Source organism: Chiloscyllium plagiosum, chromosome 18 (assembly GCF_004010195.1).
Source record: "Chiloscyllium plagiosum isolate BGI_BamShark_2017 chromosome 18, ASM401019v2, whole genome shotgun sequence".
Classification (NCBI taxonomy): domain Eukaryota; kingdom Metazoa; phylum Chordata; class Chondrichthyes; order Orectolobiformes; family Hemiscylliidae; genus Chiloscyllium; species Chiloscyllium plagiosum.
Genome location: NC_057727.1, coordinates 33,023,701 through 33,038,471, shown reverse-complemented (window position 1 = coordinate 33,038,471; position 14,771 = coordinate 33,023,701). Strand labels below are relative to the sequence as shown.

The window sequence follows — 14,771 nt, the reverse complement described above, 5'->3', positions numbered from 1 at the left end:
ATGTGTATTTTGGAGGTATCATGCTCAAGGGAGTTCAATGGCACATTTAATTATCTGTTGCATAAATAGATTTGTGGGATGGAAGGCAAGGACAAGGGGAACCCTGTTGTAGTTTTGGTAGGTAAAGTAGTCCTCATTTTTACATCCAATCTTAGTAAGGTCACATTTCGAATTTTTGGTTTAGCATATTGCCAGCTCATTGAGATTAGATGAAAAAATGTTCAATTTGTTTTCCAGTTGTTCAAATTAACTGTTCAAATCTGATCTCCAACTATCAAACAAACTCCAGGTTTGGGCTGATGAGTATGATGCAAAATTCACACCATACAAGTGCCAGTTGATGGCCATCTCTAACAATCCAGACGCTTCTTAACATTCAGTGGCATTATCATTGCTGAATCCCCAACTGTCAACATCCTGGGTTACCAGACACTGAACAAAACCAGCAAATAAATACTGAGTCTGCACAAGCAGATCTGAGGCTTGGAATTCTATGACAAGTAACTCCTCTCCTGACTGCCTCAAAGCTTGTCCACTATTTTCAAGGCACAAGAAGGGAATGTAATGGAATACTCTTCATTTGCTTCAATGAGTGCAGCTACACTGACACTCAGGAAGCATGACAGCACCCAAGACAAAGTTGCTTGCTTGACTGACACCGCATCTAAAAAATTTAACATTAACTCCCTCCACTGCAAATGCTCAGTGACACCATTTACAAGATTACTGCAGCACCTCACCAAGGCTCCTTAGACAGCACCCTCAAAATTCATGCCTTTACCACCGAGAAGGACAAGGGCAACAGATATGTGAGAATGCTACCATCTGTAAATACTACTACAAGCCACATGCCATTTTGACTTTGAAATATATCAGCATTCCCACACTGTCATTTGGACAAATCCTTGAATTCCCAACTGCGTGTATCTATACTTCATAATTTACTGCTCTAATGAACTCAAGAAACCAGAGAGTATCCAAAACTAAGCAGTTTGCTTGATTGCCATCCCATCTAACAGTTTAGGAAGGAGCTCACCACCTGCTCCAAAGCAATTCGAGATGAGCAATAATGCTATCCCAGCCGGCGATACCAATACCCCATGAATTAATATTTTTAAAAAAGAATAAAGTAACCCACCCAAATTAAAAAACTTAATTCCTGAATGCTTGGTAATATACAAGACAGAAATTCAAAGGGTTCACTTCTTATACCTGTCCATGGCAAATCTAAGAGAGATTGGTGATATTAAATCAGACAAAATGATTGATTTTGCGTATTGGTTAAAATAGATTTGATATTTGAGGACAAAAATATGCTTTTTCAGAATTTTCTCAATGATACAAGCAGAGAAGTATGCCACCATCTAATAGCTGATTTACCTGAATACTACTGCATATTTAACCGTTCTAAAATGTTTGATTTACTGTACATTTCTAGATACAAGTTTAAAAGTCTATATTTTGTAAGTAACAATTAGCATTAAATTTATCATTGCATTGTTAAATTTCTTTATTCCTCTAACTGGATGTTTCTATCTTAATAAAGTTTAATTCTAAATTCATCAGTAGATTGATTATTTATTTCAGGAAAGCTTTGCCCACAAAAAATGTATAAATCATAGAAACTGAACACCAATCCTGGTATAGTGTTGATTGTGGCTGAAAAAAGCAGTTATAAATTATACTTGTTTCAGATCATCCTTTGAGAGGGAACCTAGAGTGTAAGAAATCTAATTAGTTTGACTGTGCTATTAATATGTATTTCTAGTGCTCAGTGTTGTCTGAGTATTATTAATTCCAGCAAGGTTAGTAGGACATACAATCAGGTTTTACTTGATATAGCTGAGTCAAGTAGGGAACAGCAGGAATTGTTGCATGGGAACATGCAAAAGGTGAAATGGCTACAGTCATAGATGACAATGGTGCTGTGAAGAGAAGGGATACTCAAAAGGCTTAATCCAAGCTCTCCAGTATTGTAGGGACTTTGCATAGGTAACTCAATTCGTGGGTCATGGAATTCTAAATCCAAAGGTTTTGGGTTTACATTGGGTAATAAATGTTTTCTTATAATCCATTTGTATACTTGGTTAAAGTACCAAATTTTGATTTTCTTTCTATCTTTTGTATCTGGTAAAATAGACTTCGTACTGTGATCATTTAATAGAATTATCTGTATTTTAGGAATTGATTTTCTGTTGAAATACCGCCCCTTATTTCTCATTCTTGTGTCACAAATAAAATCTGTATCCAAGGGTAATTTATTTCGTGGGAGATAAATGAAACAGCTTGAATTTAAAGCCTACTGTTGATAAAATTCCTCCTAATAATGTTTTTGTAGCATAAGATGGTTTCTTTTTACCTTATGCTTCACATGAGTTTTCACTTTTGAGGCATGTACTGAACTGTTCCAGAATGTGATACTGTTGGGACACACATTCAATTTTGTTTTGGGGGCGGCACGGTGGCTCAGTGGTTAGCACTGCTGCCTCACAGCACCAGGGATCCAGGTTCAATTCCCACCTCGGGCAACTGGCTGTGTGGAGTTTGCACATTCTCCCCGTGTCTGTGTGGGTTTCCTCTGGTGCTCTAGTTTCCTCCCACAGTCCAAAAATGTACAGGTCAGGTGAATTAGCCATTCTAAATTGCCCATAGTATTAGGTGCATTAGTTAGAGGGAAATGGGTCTGGGTGGGTTACTCTTCAGAGGGTCGGTGTGGACTTGTTGGGCCGAAGGGCCTGTTTCAACACTGTAGATAAACTAATCTAATCTAATCTTTATTCTGTGAGTTCTCAGGAAAAAACGTCTGGACAATTTTTCATTCATAATTTCTTGTGGTGATTTCAGAGTATGATAACATGAGGAGCATCCTAGTGTGAATTCTTATTTACAACATTTTAAAATGTAAATTTTAGAAAGTCACAATTATATTTGCTAGAAATGGAAATAACACAGATGCTGGACGTCTAAAGAGAAACACAGAAAATAGTACAGTCAACAGATCAGGCAGCATCCTGATCATTAATGTACATGAGGATTACTGTATGTTTTAAATTTGAGCACAGTGCATCCATGGAACTTCATTTCTTTCATGCATTTTCATTTATAGATTACTAGGTAAAATGGTGAAAGGAAACGTAATGGTTAACCATTGCATTTGGAAAGGCAGGAATGATTAGGGATAGTCAGCATGGCTGAGTGCATGGGAAATTGTCTTTCAAGCTTGATTTGAGTTTTTTGAAGAGGTGGCCAAGAAGATAGATGAAGGTAGAATGGTAGACATTGTCTGTTTGGACTTTAGCAAGGCCTTTGACAAGTTTCTGCATGGCAGACTCGTTAGTAAGGGGAGATCGCATGGGGTCCAGGGAGAGCTAGCGAGTTGGAAACAACATTGGCTGATAGTGGGAGAGAGAGAATGGTGGTAGAGGGTCATTGTTCAGACTGGAGGCCTGTGACCAGCAGTATGCTGCAAGGATTGGTGCTGGATTCACTGTTATACTTTAAATAAACAATTTGGAAGAGACTATAGGAAGCATGATAAATAAGTTTGCAGATGACACCAAGATTGGTGAGATAGTGGACAGTGAAGAAGGTAATGTAAAAGTACAACTGGATCTTAATAAACGAGGCTGTTGGGCTGAGGAATGACAGATAATAAATTCTGATAAATACGAGATGTTACATTTTGGTAAGACAAACCAGGCTGTGAATTGCACAGTTAATGGTGGGGTCTTGGGGAGTATTATCGAACAGGGGACCGAAAGGTGCAGATTCATAGTTCCTTGAAGTGGCATCACAGGTAGACAGGGTGGTGAACAAGGTGTTTGGTACACTTACCATCATTAGACAGAGCTTGAGTACAGGAATTGGGACATAATGTTACAGCTGTACAAAATGTTGATAAGGCCATATTTGGAGTACTGCGTACAGTTCTGGTTGCCCTACTATAAAAAAGATGTCATTAAACTGGAAAGAGTGCAAAAATGATTTACAAGCATGTTGCAAAGACTGGAAGACTTGAATTAAAAGGAGAGGCTGGATAGACTGGGATTTTTTTTTTCCCTGGAGGATAGGAGGCTCAGGAATGACCTTTTATTAAGGTTTGTAAAATCATGAGGGGAATGGATGGAGTGAATAGTCAAGGTCTTTTTCCCCAGTGTAGAGGAGTCCAAATGTAAAGGGCATGGGTTAAAGATGAGAGGAGCAAGATATAAAAGGAACCTGAGGGCAACCTTCCACGCAGAAGATTATGCTTGTATGGAATGAGCTGCCAGAGGAAGTGGTGGAGACTGGTACAATTACAATACTTAAAATAACATTTGGAGAGGTACGTGGATCAGAAGGATTTAGCGGGATATGGGCCAAATGCAGGCAAGTGGGACTAGTTTGGGAAACCTGGTCGACATAGATGAGTTGGGCTGAAGGGCCTGTTGATATTATATTAAGCAATCAATAACTATGTGAAATCCAGCTCATAAAGTCATATAAATGTACAACTTGGAAACAGACAATTCGGTCCAACCCGTCGATGCTGAACAGATATCCCAACCCAATCTAGTCCCATCTGCCAGCACCTGGCCCTTCAAACCCTTCCTATTCATATACCCATCCAAATGCCTTTTAAATATTGCAATTGTATCAGCCTCCACCACTTCCTCTGGCAGCTCATTCCATATACGTACCACACTCTGCATGAAAATGTTTCCCCTTAGGCTCTTTTATATCTTGCCCCTCTCACCTTAAATCTATGCCCTCTAGTTCTGGAGTCCTCCACACCTGGGAAAAGACTTTGTCTACTTACCCTATCCATGCCCCTCATGATTTTGTAAACCTTTATGAGGTCATCCCTCAGCCTCCGACCTTCCAGGGAAAGCAGCCCAAGCCTGTTCAGCCTCTCCCTATAGCTCAAATCCTCCAACCCTGGCACTATCCTTGTAAATCCTTTCTGAACCCTTTCAAGTTTCACAACATCTTTCCGATACGAAGGAGACCAGAATTGCATGCAATATTCCAACAGTGGCCTAATCAATGTCCTGCACAATTGCAACATGACCTCCCAACTCCTGTACTCAATACTCTGACCAATAAAGGAAAGCATACCAAACGCCACCTTCGCTATCCTATCCACCTGCGACTCCACTTTCAAGGAGCTATGAACTTGCACTCCAAGGTATCTGTTCAGCAACATTCCCGAGGACCTTACCATGAAGTGTATAAGTCCTGCTAAGATTTGCTTTCCCAAAATGCAGCACCTCGTATTTATCTAAATGAAACTCCATCTGCCACTTCTCAGCCCATTGGCCCATCTGGTCCAGATCCTGTTGTAATCTGAGTTAACCCTCTTCGCTGTCCACTACACCTCCAATTTTGGTGTCATCTGCAAACTTACTAACTGTAACTCTTATGCTCGCATCCAAATCATTTATGTAAATGTCAAAAAGTAGAGGGCACAGCACCGATCCTTGTGGCACTCCACTGGTCACAGGCCTCCAGTCTGAAAACAACCCTTCATCACCACCCTCTGTCTTCTACCTTTGAGCCAGTTCTGTATCCAAATGGCTAGTTTTCCCTTTATTTATAACCTTGCTAACCTGTCTCCCATGGGGAACCTTGTCGAACGCCTTACTGAAGTCCATATAGATCACATCTACTGCTCTGCCCCCATCAGTCCTCTTTGTTACTTCTTCAAAAAACTCAATCAAGTTTGTGGGACATGTTGACTATCCCTAATCAGTCCTTACCTTTCCAAATACATGTACATCCTGTCCCTCAGGATTCCCTCCAACAACCTGCCCACCACCGACGTCAGGCTCACTGGTCTATAGTTCCCTGGCTTGTCCTCACCACCTTTCCTAAACCGTGGCACCATGTTAGCCAACCTCCAGTCTTCTGGTACCTCACCTATGACTATCGATGATACAAATCTTTCAGTAAGAGAACCAGCAATCACTTCCCTAGCTTCCCATAGAGTTCTAGGGGATTTATCCACTTTTATGCATTTCAAGACCTCCAGCACTTCTTCCTCTGTACTATGGACATTTTTCAAGATGTCACTATCAATTTCTCTACATTTTATACCTTCCATGTCCATTTGCACAGTAAATACTGATGCAAAATACTCATTTAGTATCTCCCCCATTTTCTGCAGCTCTGCACAAAGGCCACTTTGCTGATGTGTGAAGGGCTCTATTCTCTCCCTAATTACCCTTTTGTCCTTAATGTATTTGTAAAAACCCTTTGGATTCTCCTTAACTCTATTTGCCAAAGCTAGCTATTTCATGTCCCCTTTTTGCTGCCCTGACTTCCCTCTTAAGTATACTCCTCCTGCCTTTATACTCTTCTAAGGATTCACTCGATCTCTCCTGTCTATACCTTACATATGCTTCCTTCTTTTCATTAACCAAATCCTCAATTTCTTTAGTCATCCAGCATTTACTATACCTCCCAGCCTTCCCTTTCACCCTAACAGGAATATACTTTCTCTGGACTCTTGTTATCTCATTTCTGAAGGCTTCCCATTTTCCAGCCGACCCTTTACCTGCAAACATTTGCCCCCAATCAGCTTTTGAAAGTTCTTGCCTAATACCGTCAAAATTAGCCTTCCTCCAATTTTAGAACTTCAACTTTTAGATCTGGTCTATCCTTTTCCATCACTATTTTAAATCTAATAGAATTATGGTCGCTGGCCCCAAAGTGCTCCCCCATTGACACCTCAGTCACCTGCCCTGCCTTATTTCCCAAGAGTAGGTCAAGTTTTGCACCTTCTCTAGTAGGTACATCCACATACTGAATCAGAAAATGTTCTTGTACACACTTCACAAATTCCTCTTCATCTAACCCTTAACACTATGGCAGTCCCAGTCTATGTTTGGAACCACTCCCCCTCCTCTCTTGCCTCCCTTTCTGTTCTTCTTGTAGCATTTGTATCCTGGAACATTAAGCTGCTGGTCCTGTCCATCTCTAATCCATGTTTCTGTAATAGCTATGATATTGCAGTCCCATGTTCCTAACCATGCCCTGAGTCCAACTGCCTTCTCTGTTAAGCCTCTTGCGTTGTAATAAATGCAGTTTAATTTATCAGTCCTAACTTGTTCTCTGCTTTGTCCCTGCCTGTCCTGAGTGAATTGCTTTTGCTCTCAACTGTACTAGTCTCAGATTGATCTCTTTCCTCAGTATCTCCCTGGGTTCCACCACCCCCGCCCCACCCCCACCTTACTATTTTAAATCCTCCCGAGCAGCTCTAGCAAATCTCCTTGCCAGTATATTAGTCCCCTTCCAATTTAGGTGCAATCCGTCCTTCTTGTACAGGTCACTTCTACCCCAAAAGAGGTTCCAATGATCCAAAAATGTGAATCCTTCTCCCATATACCAGCTCCTCAGCCATGCATTCATCTGGTCAATCCTCCTATTCCTGTCCTCACGAGCTCGTAGCACTGGGAGTAATCCAGATATTACTACTCTCGAGGACCTCCTTTTTTTAAATTCCTGCCTAACACTCTGTAATCTCCCTTCAGAATCTCAACCTTTTCCCTTCCTGTGTCATTGGTTCCAATGTGGACAATGACCTCTTGCTGGCCCCTCTCCCCCGTGAGAACATTCTGCACCCTCTCTGAGACATCCTTGATCCGGGCCCAGAGAATCAACACACCATTCTGATTCTTTGCTGCTGGCGACAGAAATGTCTGTTTGTACTTCAGACGAGAGTCCCCTAACACAATTGATCTCTTGGAACCTGACGTACCCCTCATTGCATTAGAGCCAGTCTTGATACCAGAAACTTGGCTGTTCATGCTACGTTCCCCTGAGAGTCCATCACCCCCTACATTTTCCAAAATAGCATACTTGTTTCCTGGAATTAACCCATCTATGTGACTGTACCTGTGAGTTTTCTCCCTTCCTATAACTGCCATCCATCACATCTCCTTGCTCTTGTAAATTCCTCATTCCCTCTATCTGTCTCTCCAACTGATCCATTCAATCTGATAGGATTCACAACCAACGGCACTTATTGCAGATATAATCCTCAATAATCTGTAAACTCTCCCTAAACTCCCGCATCCGACAAGAAGAGCATATCACTTTACAGAAGGCCATTTTTGCTCCTCCACAATCTATAGACTTAGAAAATAGCACTCCTCTACAAAACGTAGCTCCAGGTTAAATTAATACTTATGGCTTATATTTTAAGTTCAATCAACAGATATATCTTAATAAAACATATAATCAAGAAAGAACCCACTCCACTCACTACTGCAGATTTACTGTAAGGCCATGCCTAAATATTCATTTCTGTTTCTGTGCTGTGACCTCTCCCAAACAGGTTCCTCCAAGATTAGTTGTGAACTTCACTGTTTGTTATTTTTCCCAGACGCACTCTAATGTCCAGCGATACATGAATCAAACTGCAAAGGCAGTAACTGTGCAGGTTCACTGTTGTGTCAGTTTCTTTCTCTCTCTCACTGTCCTGCACTGACCTCCCCATATGCTTCCTTTGTCTGTTCCTCTCTTTTTGTACATTTTTTTAAAAAAAAGCTTTTATATTGCATTTGTGATGCAAGATTTGAGGGACAGATCTCTATCAACTGACTTCAGGTGAAGTCGAAAGTTGATCTCAGTTACTATTGGTTGCACAGTCCATGTTTTATGAGTTTAACAATTCTAGCATGAATCTGGCACAATAGAAAAGCATATTGCAATGCTAATAACAAACTATGATCATCGCAAGGCAATGAAAATAACGCTCGACTGAAACTCTTGATTAACCTAGAAATTTAGTGAATTTATCATGTGGTATAGTCCTATTGGATGATTCAAGCTAAGCCCGAACAAGTAGAATTTAACAGCAAATTAAAGATCGTTCAATTGTTTTTTTCTCCTTTTGGACAGATTAAAATGTAGAAGTGCAGTTCTGCTTCAACAAAATTAGTTACCTCAATCCCCTGCGGCAGAGGCTTGGGAATATGTCATATTGTATGTGTGGTCTTAGTAAGAATAGTGATGAAATTAGAGAATAGCTTCTTATGCATAGTGGCATGCAGGAACATATCTGACTTCTGGTTTGAAGAATTGTCATGTTGCCAAATACCAAAAATGGGAGTGAAATTGAGGACTACATTTCCTTCTGCAGTGCTAATGTAATGTAGTGCTGCTGGATGAAACCATTCATATTGTCAATCTCTGTTGTTGCTAGTGAAGTCAACTTTTTTCATATTTGGCATGTATGGAAGTTTCTCACGGTAAACTCATGCAGGCTGAGTCAAGTCAGAAAGTTACAAAACTAGTTTGGTGTTTGATTTCTAATATTGCAGAGAATTCTTCCGGTTTCTTTTATTAATAGTTTGTTAAGTATACGCGCTGTATTTTGTTTTATTTTAGCAATGCTTTCTCTTTTCAATGCCTTTACTTCCATTAAGGTTAGGTATAGTATATTAAGAGTGTCAAGTGAATGTTTTAAAGTTGCCTATATCACCATGTCTAATAACTATCTTATTGTTATACCAACAACCTATCCTGTTTTATTTCATTTAAATGTACCTTTGTTTGCAAAAAAAATGCTTAAGGACCCATTGCATTGTTTTGATAAAGCAGAAATCCAGTGTTTTGTTTTTTTCAAAGGTCACTTCTTGTTTACTCCATGGTTCAATCTATTTCACTTTCATACCCTCTAGTGGCTGGTTACAGAACAGCATAAGGCAAGTTGCTCAGCTGCGTATTTCCAGCATTTTGCTGGTTCTCTTTCAGATTTCCAGCATTCATAGTGTTTTTACTTTTTATAAAAGAATCAGCACATTTTGAGAAATCGGACTTCATCAAGCAAAGCATATAACATTTTGTTCAGTCTTTCATGTATGTATTACCTGGGCTTTATACAGTATTTGACCCTTCAATAACAAGCAACTTTTCCATCAAGTTTTTCTTTGTTTTCCAAGATATGGATTGTGGTTTGTCTTCTATAAGACCGTAAGATGTTGGAGCAAAAGTTAGGCTATTCAGCTCATCGAGTCTCCTCCACCATTCAATCATAACTGTTAAGTTTCACAACCCTCATTCTTCCGCTTTCTCCCTGCAACCCATGATCCTCTTGATACTCAAGAACCTACCTTTCTCAGTCTTAAATATACTCAATGACATGGCCTCCTTCTGTGGTATTGAATTCCTTAGATTCAGCACTCTTCTTATCTCCATTCTAAAAGGTCTTCTCTTTACTCTAACACTATGCCCTCTGGTCCTTGTCCCTCGTATCAATGGAACTATCTTCCCAACATGTATTCTGTCCAGGCAATTCAGTATTCTGTTTGTTTCGGTTAGATTCCAACCCCCCGCCCCACTCCATCCTTCTAAACTCCATTGAGTATAAACCCAGAATCCCAAACGTTGCTCATATGTTAAGCTTTTCATTGCTGGGATCATTATCATGGATCTCCTCTGAACACACTCTAGGGTCAGTACATCCTTCGTGGGATACGGGGCCCAAAACTCTGCACAGCACTCCAAATGTGATTTGAGCCTTATCGAGCCTGCTGAAGAGTCCCCAGACTTGAAATGTTAACTCTGCTTCCTCTCCATAGATGTTGCCAGACTTGCTGAGTTTCTCTTGCAATTTCATTTTTTGTTTCAGATCTCCAGCATCCGCTGTTCTTTGTTTACTTTTATATGTAATTCTATTAAGTATTTTTTTCTCCCCTTACAGTCTCTGGTGCTGCTCAGTAAACTCCCCTATGTTAACTTTTTCCATTTCCTGCTGAAGTTGATTGCACCAGAGTATTTTGACAAGAGTGAGCCTTGTCTAGAAGCAGGTGAGTATCTTAAACTACTTTTATAATATAGCATGGGCTTTGGGAAATAAAAACAGTGAATGCTGTATAATCTTCGTAGATCTGGCAGAATATCTCTCTTAGAGTCATATTGTACTTAAAACATTAACTCTTTTTTTCTGTCTATAGATGCTTCCAGACCCATTGAGTTTCTGTAGCATTTTACGTTTTTATTTCAGATTTCCAGCATCCACAGTAGTTTACTTTTATATTATGGGTTTTGGGAGAGTGGATTCACTGAGTCATATTGCTGCATTTACTTTGTCCATCTGCAGCCAACCTCTCTTAAGTTACCTACATTGTGTATTTGTTTCACACTTTGTTTTAGACATTTCAATTTAAGGTGAAAGGGAGTAGTAAGGGGGGGTCATGTGACACAATCCTGCTTGACAACAATCCTAAGTGGCATGGTAACTATGGAGACAGTGAGGCCCAGATTGTTTTACCACAAAGATATCAGATATTTGCACCAATAAACAATAACAGGATATCTCTGACTTTGGATGAACGGCTAGGCTCCAGGTTTCACAGCTGTGTTTTAGTAATGTCATTCCTAAAACTCTTACACAGTCTGTGCATTTCCAAGATAGAACAGAGTCATAGAGCTGTACAGCACAGAAACAGATCCTTCGGTGCACCTCATCCATGAAGACCAGATATCCTAAATCAATCTAGTTGTCCTTGTCAGCATTGGGTCCATATCCTTCCAAACCCTTCCTGTTCATATACCCATCCAGATGCCTTTTAAATGTTGTAATTGTACCAGCCTCCATCACTTCCTCTAGCAGTTCATTTCACACTCACCACCTTTTGTGAAAAAGTTGCTTTTTAGGTCTCTTTTAAATCTTTCCCTGCTCACCTTAAACCTATGCCCTCTAGTTTTGGACTTCCATACCTGGTGAAAAAGTCTTAACTACTCACCCTATGCATGCCCGTCATGATATTATAAACATCTATAAGGTCAACTCTCAGCCTCTGATGCTCCAGGGAAAATAGCCCCAATCTATTTAGTCTCTCCCTGTAGCTCAAACACTCCAATCCTGGCAATAGTCTTGTAAATTGCGTGCAGTTCTGGTCACCGCATTACCAGAAGGATGTGAATGTCTTGGAGAGGGTACAGAAAAGGTTTACCAGGATGTTGTATGGTTTTTTTTTCTCTGGAAAGCAGGAGGTTCAGAGGTGACCTGATAGAAATTTATAATAATTATGAATGGTATGGATAGAGTGGAATGTATGAGGCTTTTTCCCAGGGTGGACGGGTCAATTACGAGGGGATACAGGTTCAAGATGCGGGGGTGGAGGGGTGCGATTGGGAAGTTTAAAAGAGATGTGTGAGGCAGGTTTTTGACACAAACAGTGCCAGAGGAGGTGGTGGAAGTAGACAATGGCACCATTTGAGAAGCAGCTAGACAAATAAAAGAATAGGAAGGGAATAAAGGGATATGGATCCTGTAAATGAAGACAATTTTAATATGGAAGGGCAAAATATGACAGTGCAGGCTTGGAGGGCCTGTTCCTGTCTGATTTGTTCTGTTTTTAAATCTTTTCTGAACCCTTTCAAGTTTAAGAACGTTTTTCCAATAGCAGGGAGTCCAGAATTGCCTGCAATATTCCAAAAGTGGCCTAACCAATATCCTGTATAGCTGCAATATGATTTCCCAACTGCTATACTCAATGCACTGACCAATAAAGGCAAGTGTACCAAATGCTTTCTTCACCAACTGCGACTCCATTTTCAAGGAACTGTGATCTTTTTGTTTGCCGCAAGCCCCAGGACGTTACCATTTAGGTGTATAAGTCCTGTGCTGATTTTCCCTACCAAAATGCAGCAACTCAGATTTATCTAAACTAAATTCTATTTGCTCCTCCTTGGCCCATCTGATCAACGTCCCATTGTACTCTGAGGCAACCTTCTTTGCGGTCCACTACACCACCAATTTTGTGTCATCTGAAAACTTACTAACCATACCTCCTACATTACCATCCAAATCATTTATATAAATGACAAAAAGAATAGAATTGGGTGACTATTACTGAATCAGCAAGGCCCATGTGATTCACATGGCCATCGAAATGGGCAAAGAAGTACCATCCTATGGAATTTGTATTAAATTATCCATGAACTTTACAGACAGGACAGAGAGACAACGCAAAGAGATAGAGGCAGACAGTATTTATTGTTCTCCACTTTGAATGTGGGTGGGAGCTTGTGCTCAAATTGAAGAACCACATTTGTGAGGATTTAAATAAGGCCAGAATATTTGCCTGCAGATGGCTAAAGAGAGTGGTCCCCAGGATAAATCTTACCCTTGAAATCACTTCAAGGAACAGAAGTTATCTTGTTAAATGAAAAAGGACACAAGCAATCTTGAGTGGTACCTGGACAATGAAGTATGCACCGAGGTGTCAGAGTGAAGTATAACCATGGAAGGAAACTTTTTGGTTATTTTTAAAGTTGTGAAATGTTTCTGTAGTCTTTAAAAGTATAAGTTACCTACTGAATATGATTAGTCAGTATTGTTTTTATTTTGTTTATTGCAGTAAATGTCTTCGACTCAGATTTTAAATGTAATCAGTATCTATGGGATTCATAATATAAGGGAAACTCATCAAGAAAATATCTTTTGGTATTTAAGTCAAAATAGAGCAATAATGTTGCAGCAAAGATAATGGAAAAGTTCCTTGGGATGATTTTGACTTCATTGGCAAAAACTTGCCTCTTTACTACAATATAACAACCCAAAATATTTTACTGGAGCATTATCAAACAAAATTCAGTACTGAAGTACGTAAGACAATATTAGGACAGGGTGAGTAAAGTTTTGGTTAAAGACTGAGGTTTTAAGGAATATCCTACAAGAGGAGAGAAAGCTAGAGTGTTAGGGATTTGACAGCAGTAATTCCAGAGCTTAAGGCCTGAGCAGTTGAAAGTATGGCTGCTAGTTACTAAAATTTGTTACTGTGATTGTTTGTGTATTATTAGGACCAGTAAAACTAGTGGACGTTTAGATGTTCCTTGCAGTTTGTCTAAAAGTAAATCAGTCAAATTTGCATTGCTAATCCTCGGAAACATATGCTGTGAGAACCAATGACCAGACGGCAACATAAAAAAAGAATCTAAATCTCTTCATTATATCCTCTGCTAATCATCTCTCTCTTCTCTATAACCAGCCTCTCTGAGATGCAGAATAGTGAGCAGTCTGATTAACTTTCCTTCAACTATGTAAGGAAGCATTTAATCAATAGTAATTACTTAAACAAATATCTAAGATCAGAAGGTTTCATTGTATATTGTCATATGGCTGCATGGTATGCTGATACATCCAAGTCTCACTCCTCTGGACTGCTGCAGGGTTTCCCAGTTTGGTTCAACTAGCCAATTATGATTGATTGCAGCACTGTATTTGACAACTGGTTTGGCTGAAACATTCTATTTTTACAACTAGTACTTAAGCATAAAAACGAATATATCGGAATCTGTTCTAATACATAAGTAGATTAATTTGTATTGAGATATTAGTGGTCATATGTAATTCTTGACAGAAATTTTTTTCTTTTTATTCAAATAATCAATCAGATCTTAATTTTTTTCCCCAGCCTGTAATGATATAGATTGTTGGCCTGCACCAATCCCTGGCAAGGCACTAAATCTTCCCACAATGGGGATCATTATAAAGGTACAATTTTTAAAGTCATTGTAGTGAAATGAGTTGCATAAATGTTAAATATAATTTCACCATGTAAATACCTTCCCATCAGAGCCCATATAAATATCATAGCAAAGTATAATTAAATAGATGAATTTTAATATTTAACTTACAATCCAGAAAAAAAATTACTGACTTTAAGGGAGCAAACTTGATGTCAGTATATAGCGACTGTAATTAACACATCAGCTGTGAATATTGTAATTTCATTTCTTTATAGTATTTGGACCAGTAATTTCTTCTGATTGTTCCA

The 14,771-nt window shown here is 39.5% G+C and overlaps 1 protein-coding gene across 6 annotated transcripts in view; it reads left to right on the top strand.

Annotated features, from left to right (window-relative positions):
* dennd6aa (DENN/MADD domain containing 6Aa) overlaps window positions 1-14,771 on the top strand; it is a 107,929-nt gene that overhangs the window by 50,755 nt on the left and 42,403 nt on the right. For all 6 annotated transcript variants that reach the window (XM_043708167.1, XM_043708168.1, XM_043708170.1 and 3 more), the window contains 2 exons: window positions 10,688-10,793; window positions 14,409-14,488. In XM_043708167.1, the coding sequence (XP_043564102.1) occupies window positions 10,688-10,793; window positions 14,409-14,488 (186 nt within the window). The remainder of the gene's footprint in view (window positions 1-10,687; window positions 10,794-14,408; window positions 14,489-14,771) is intronic.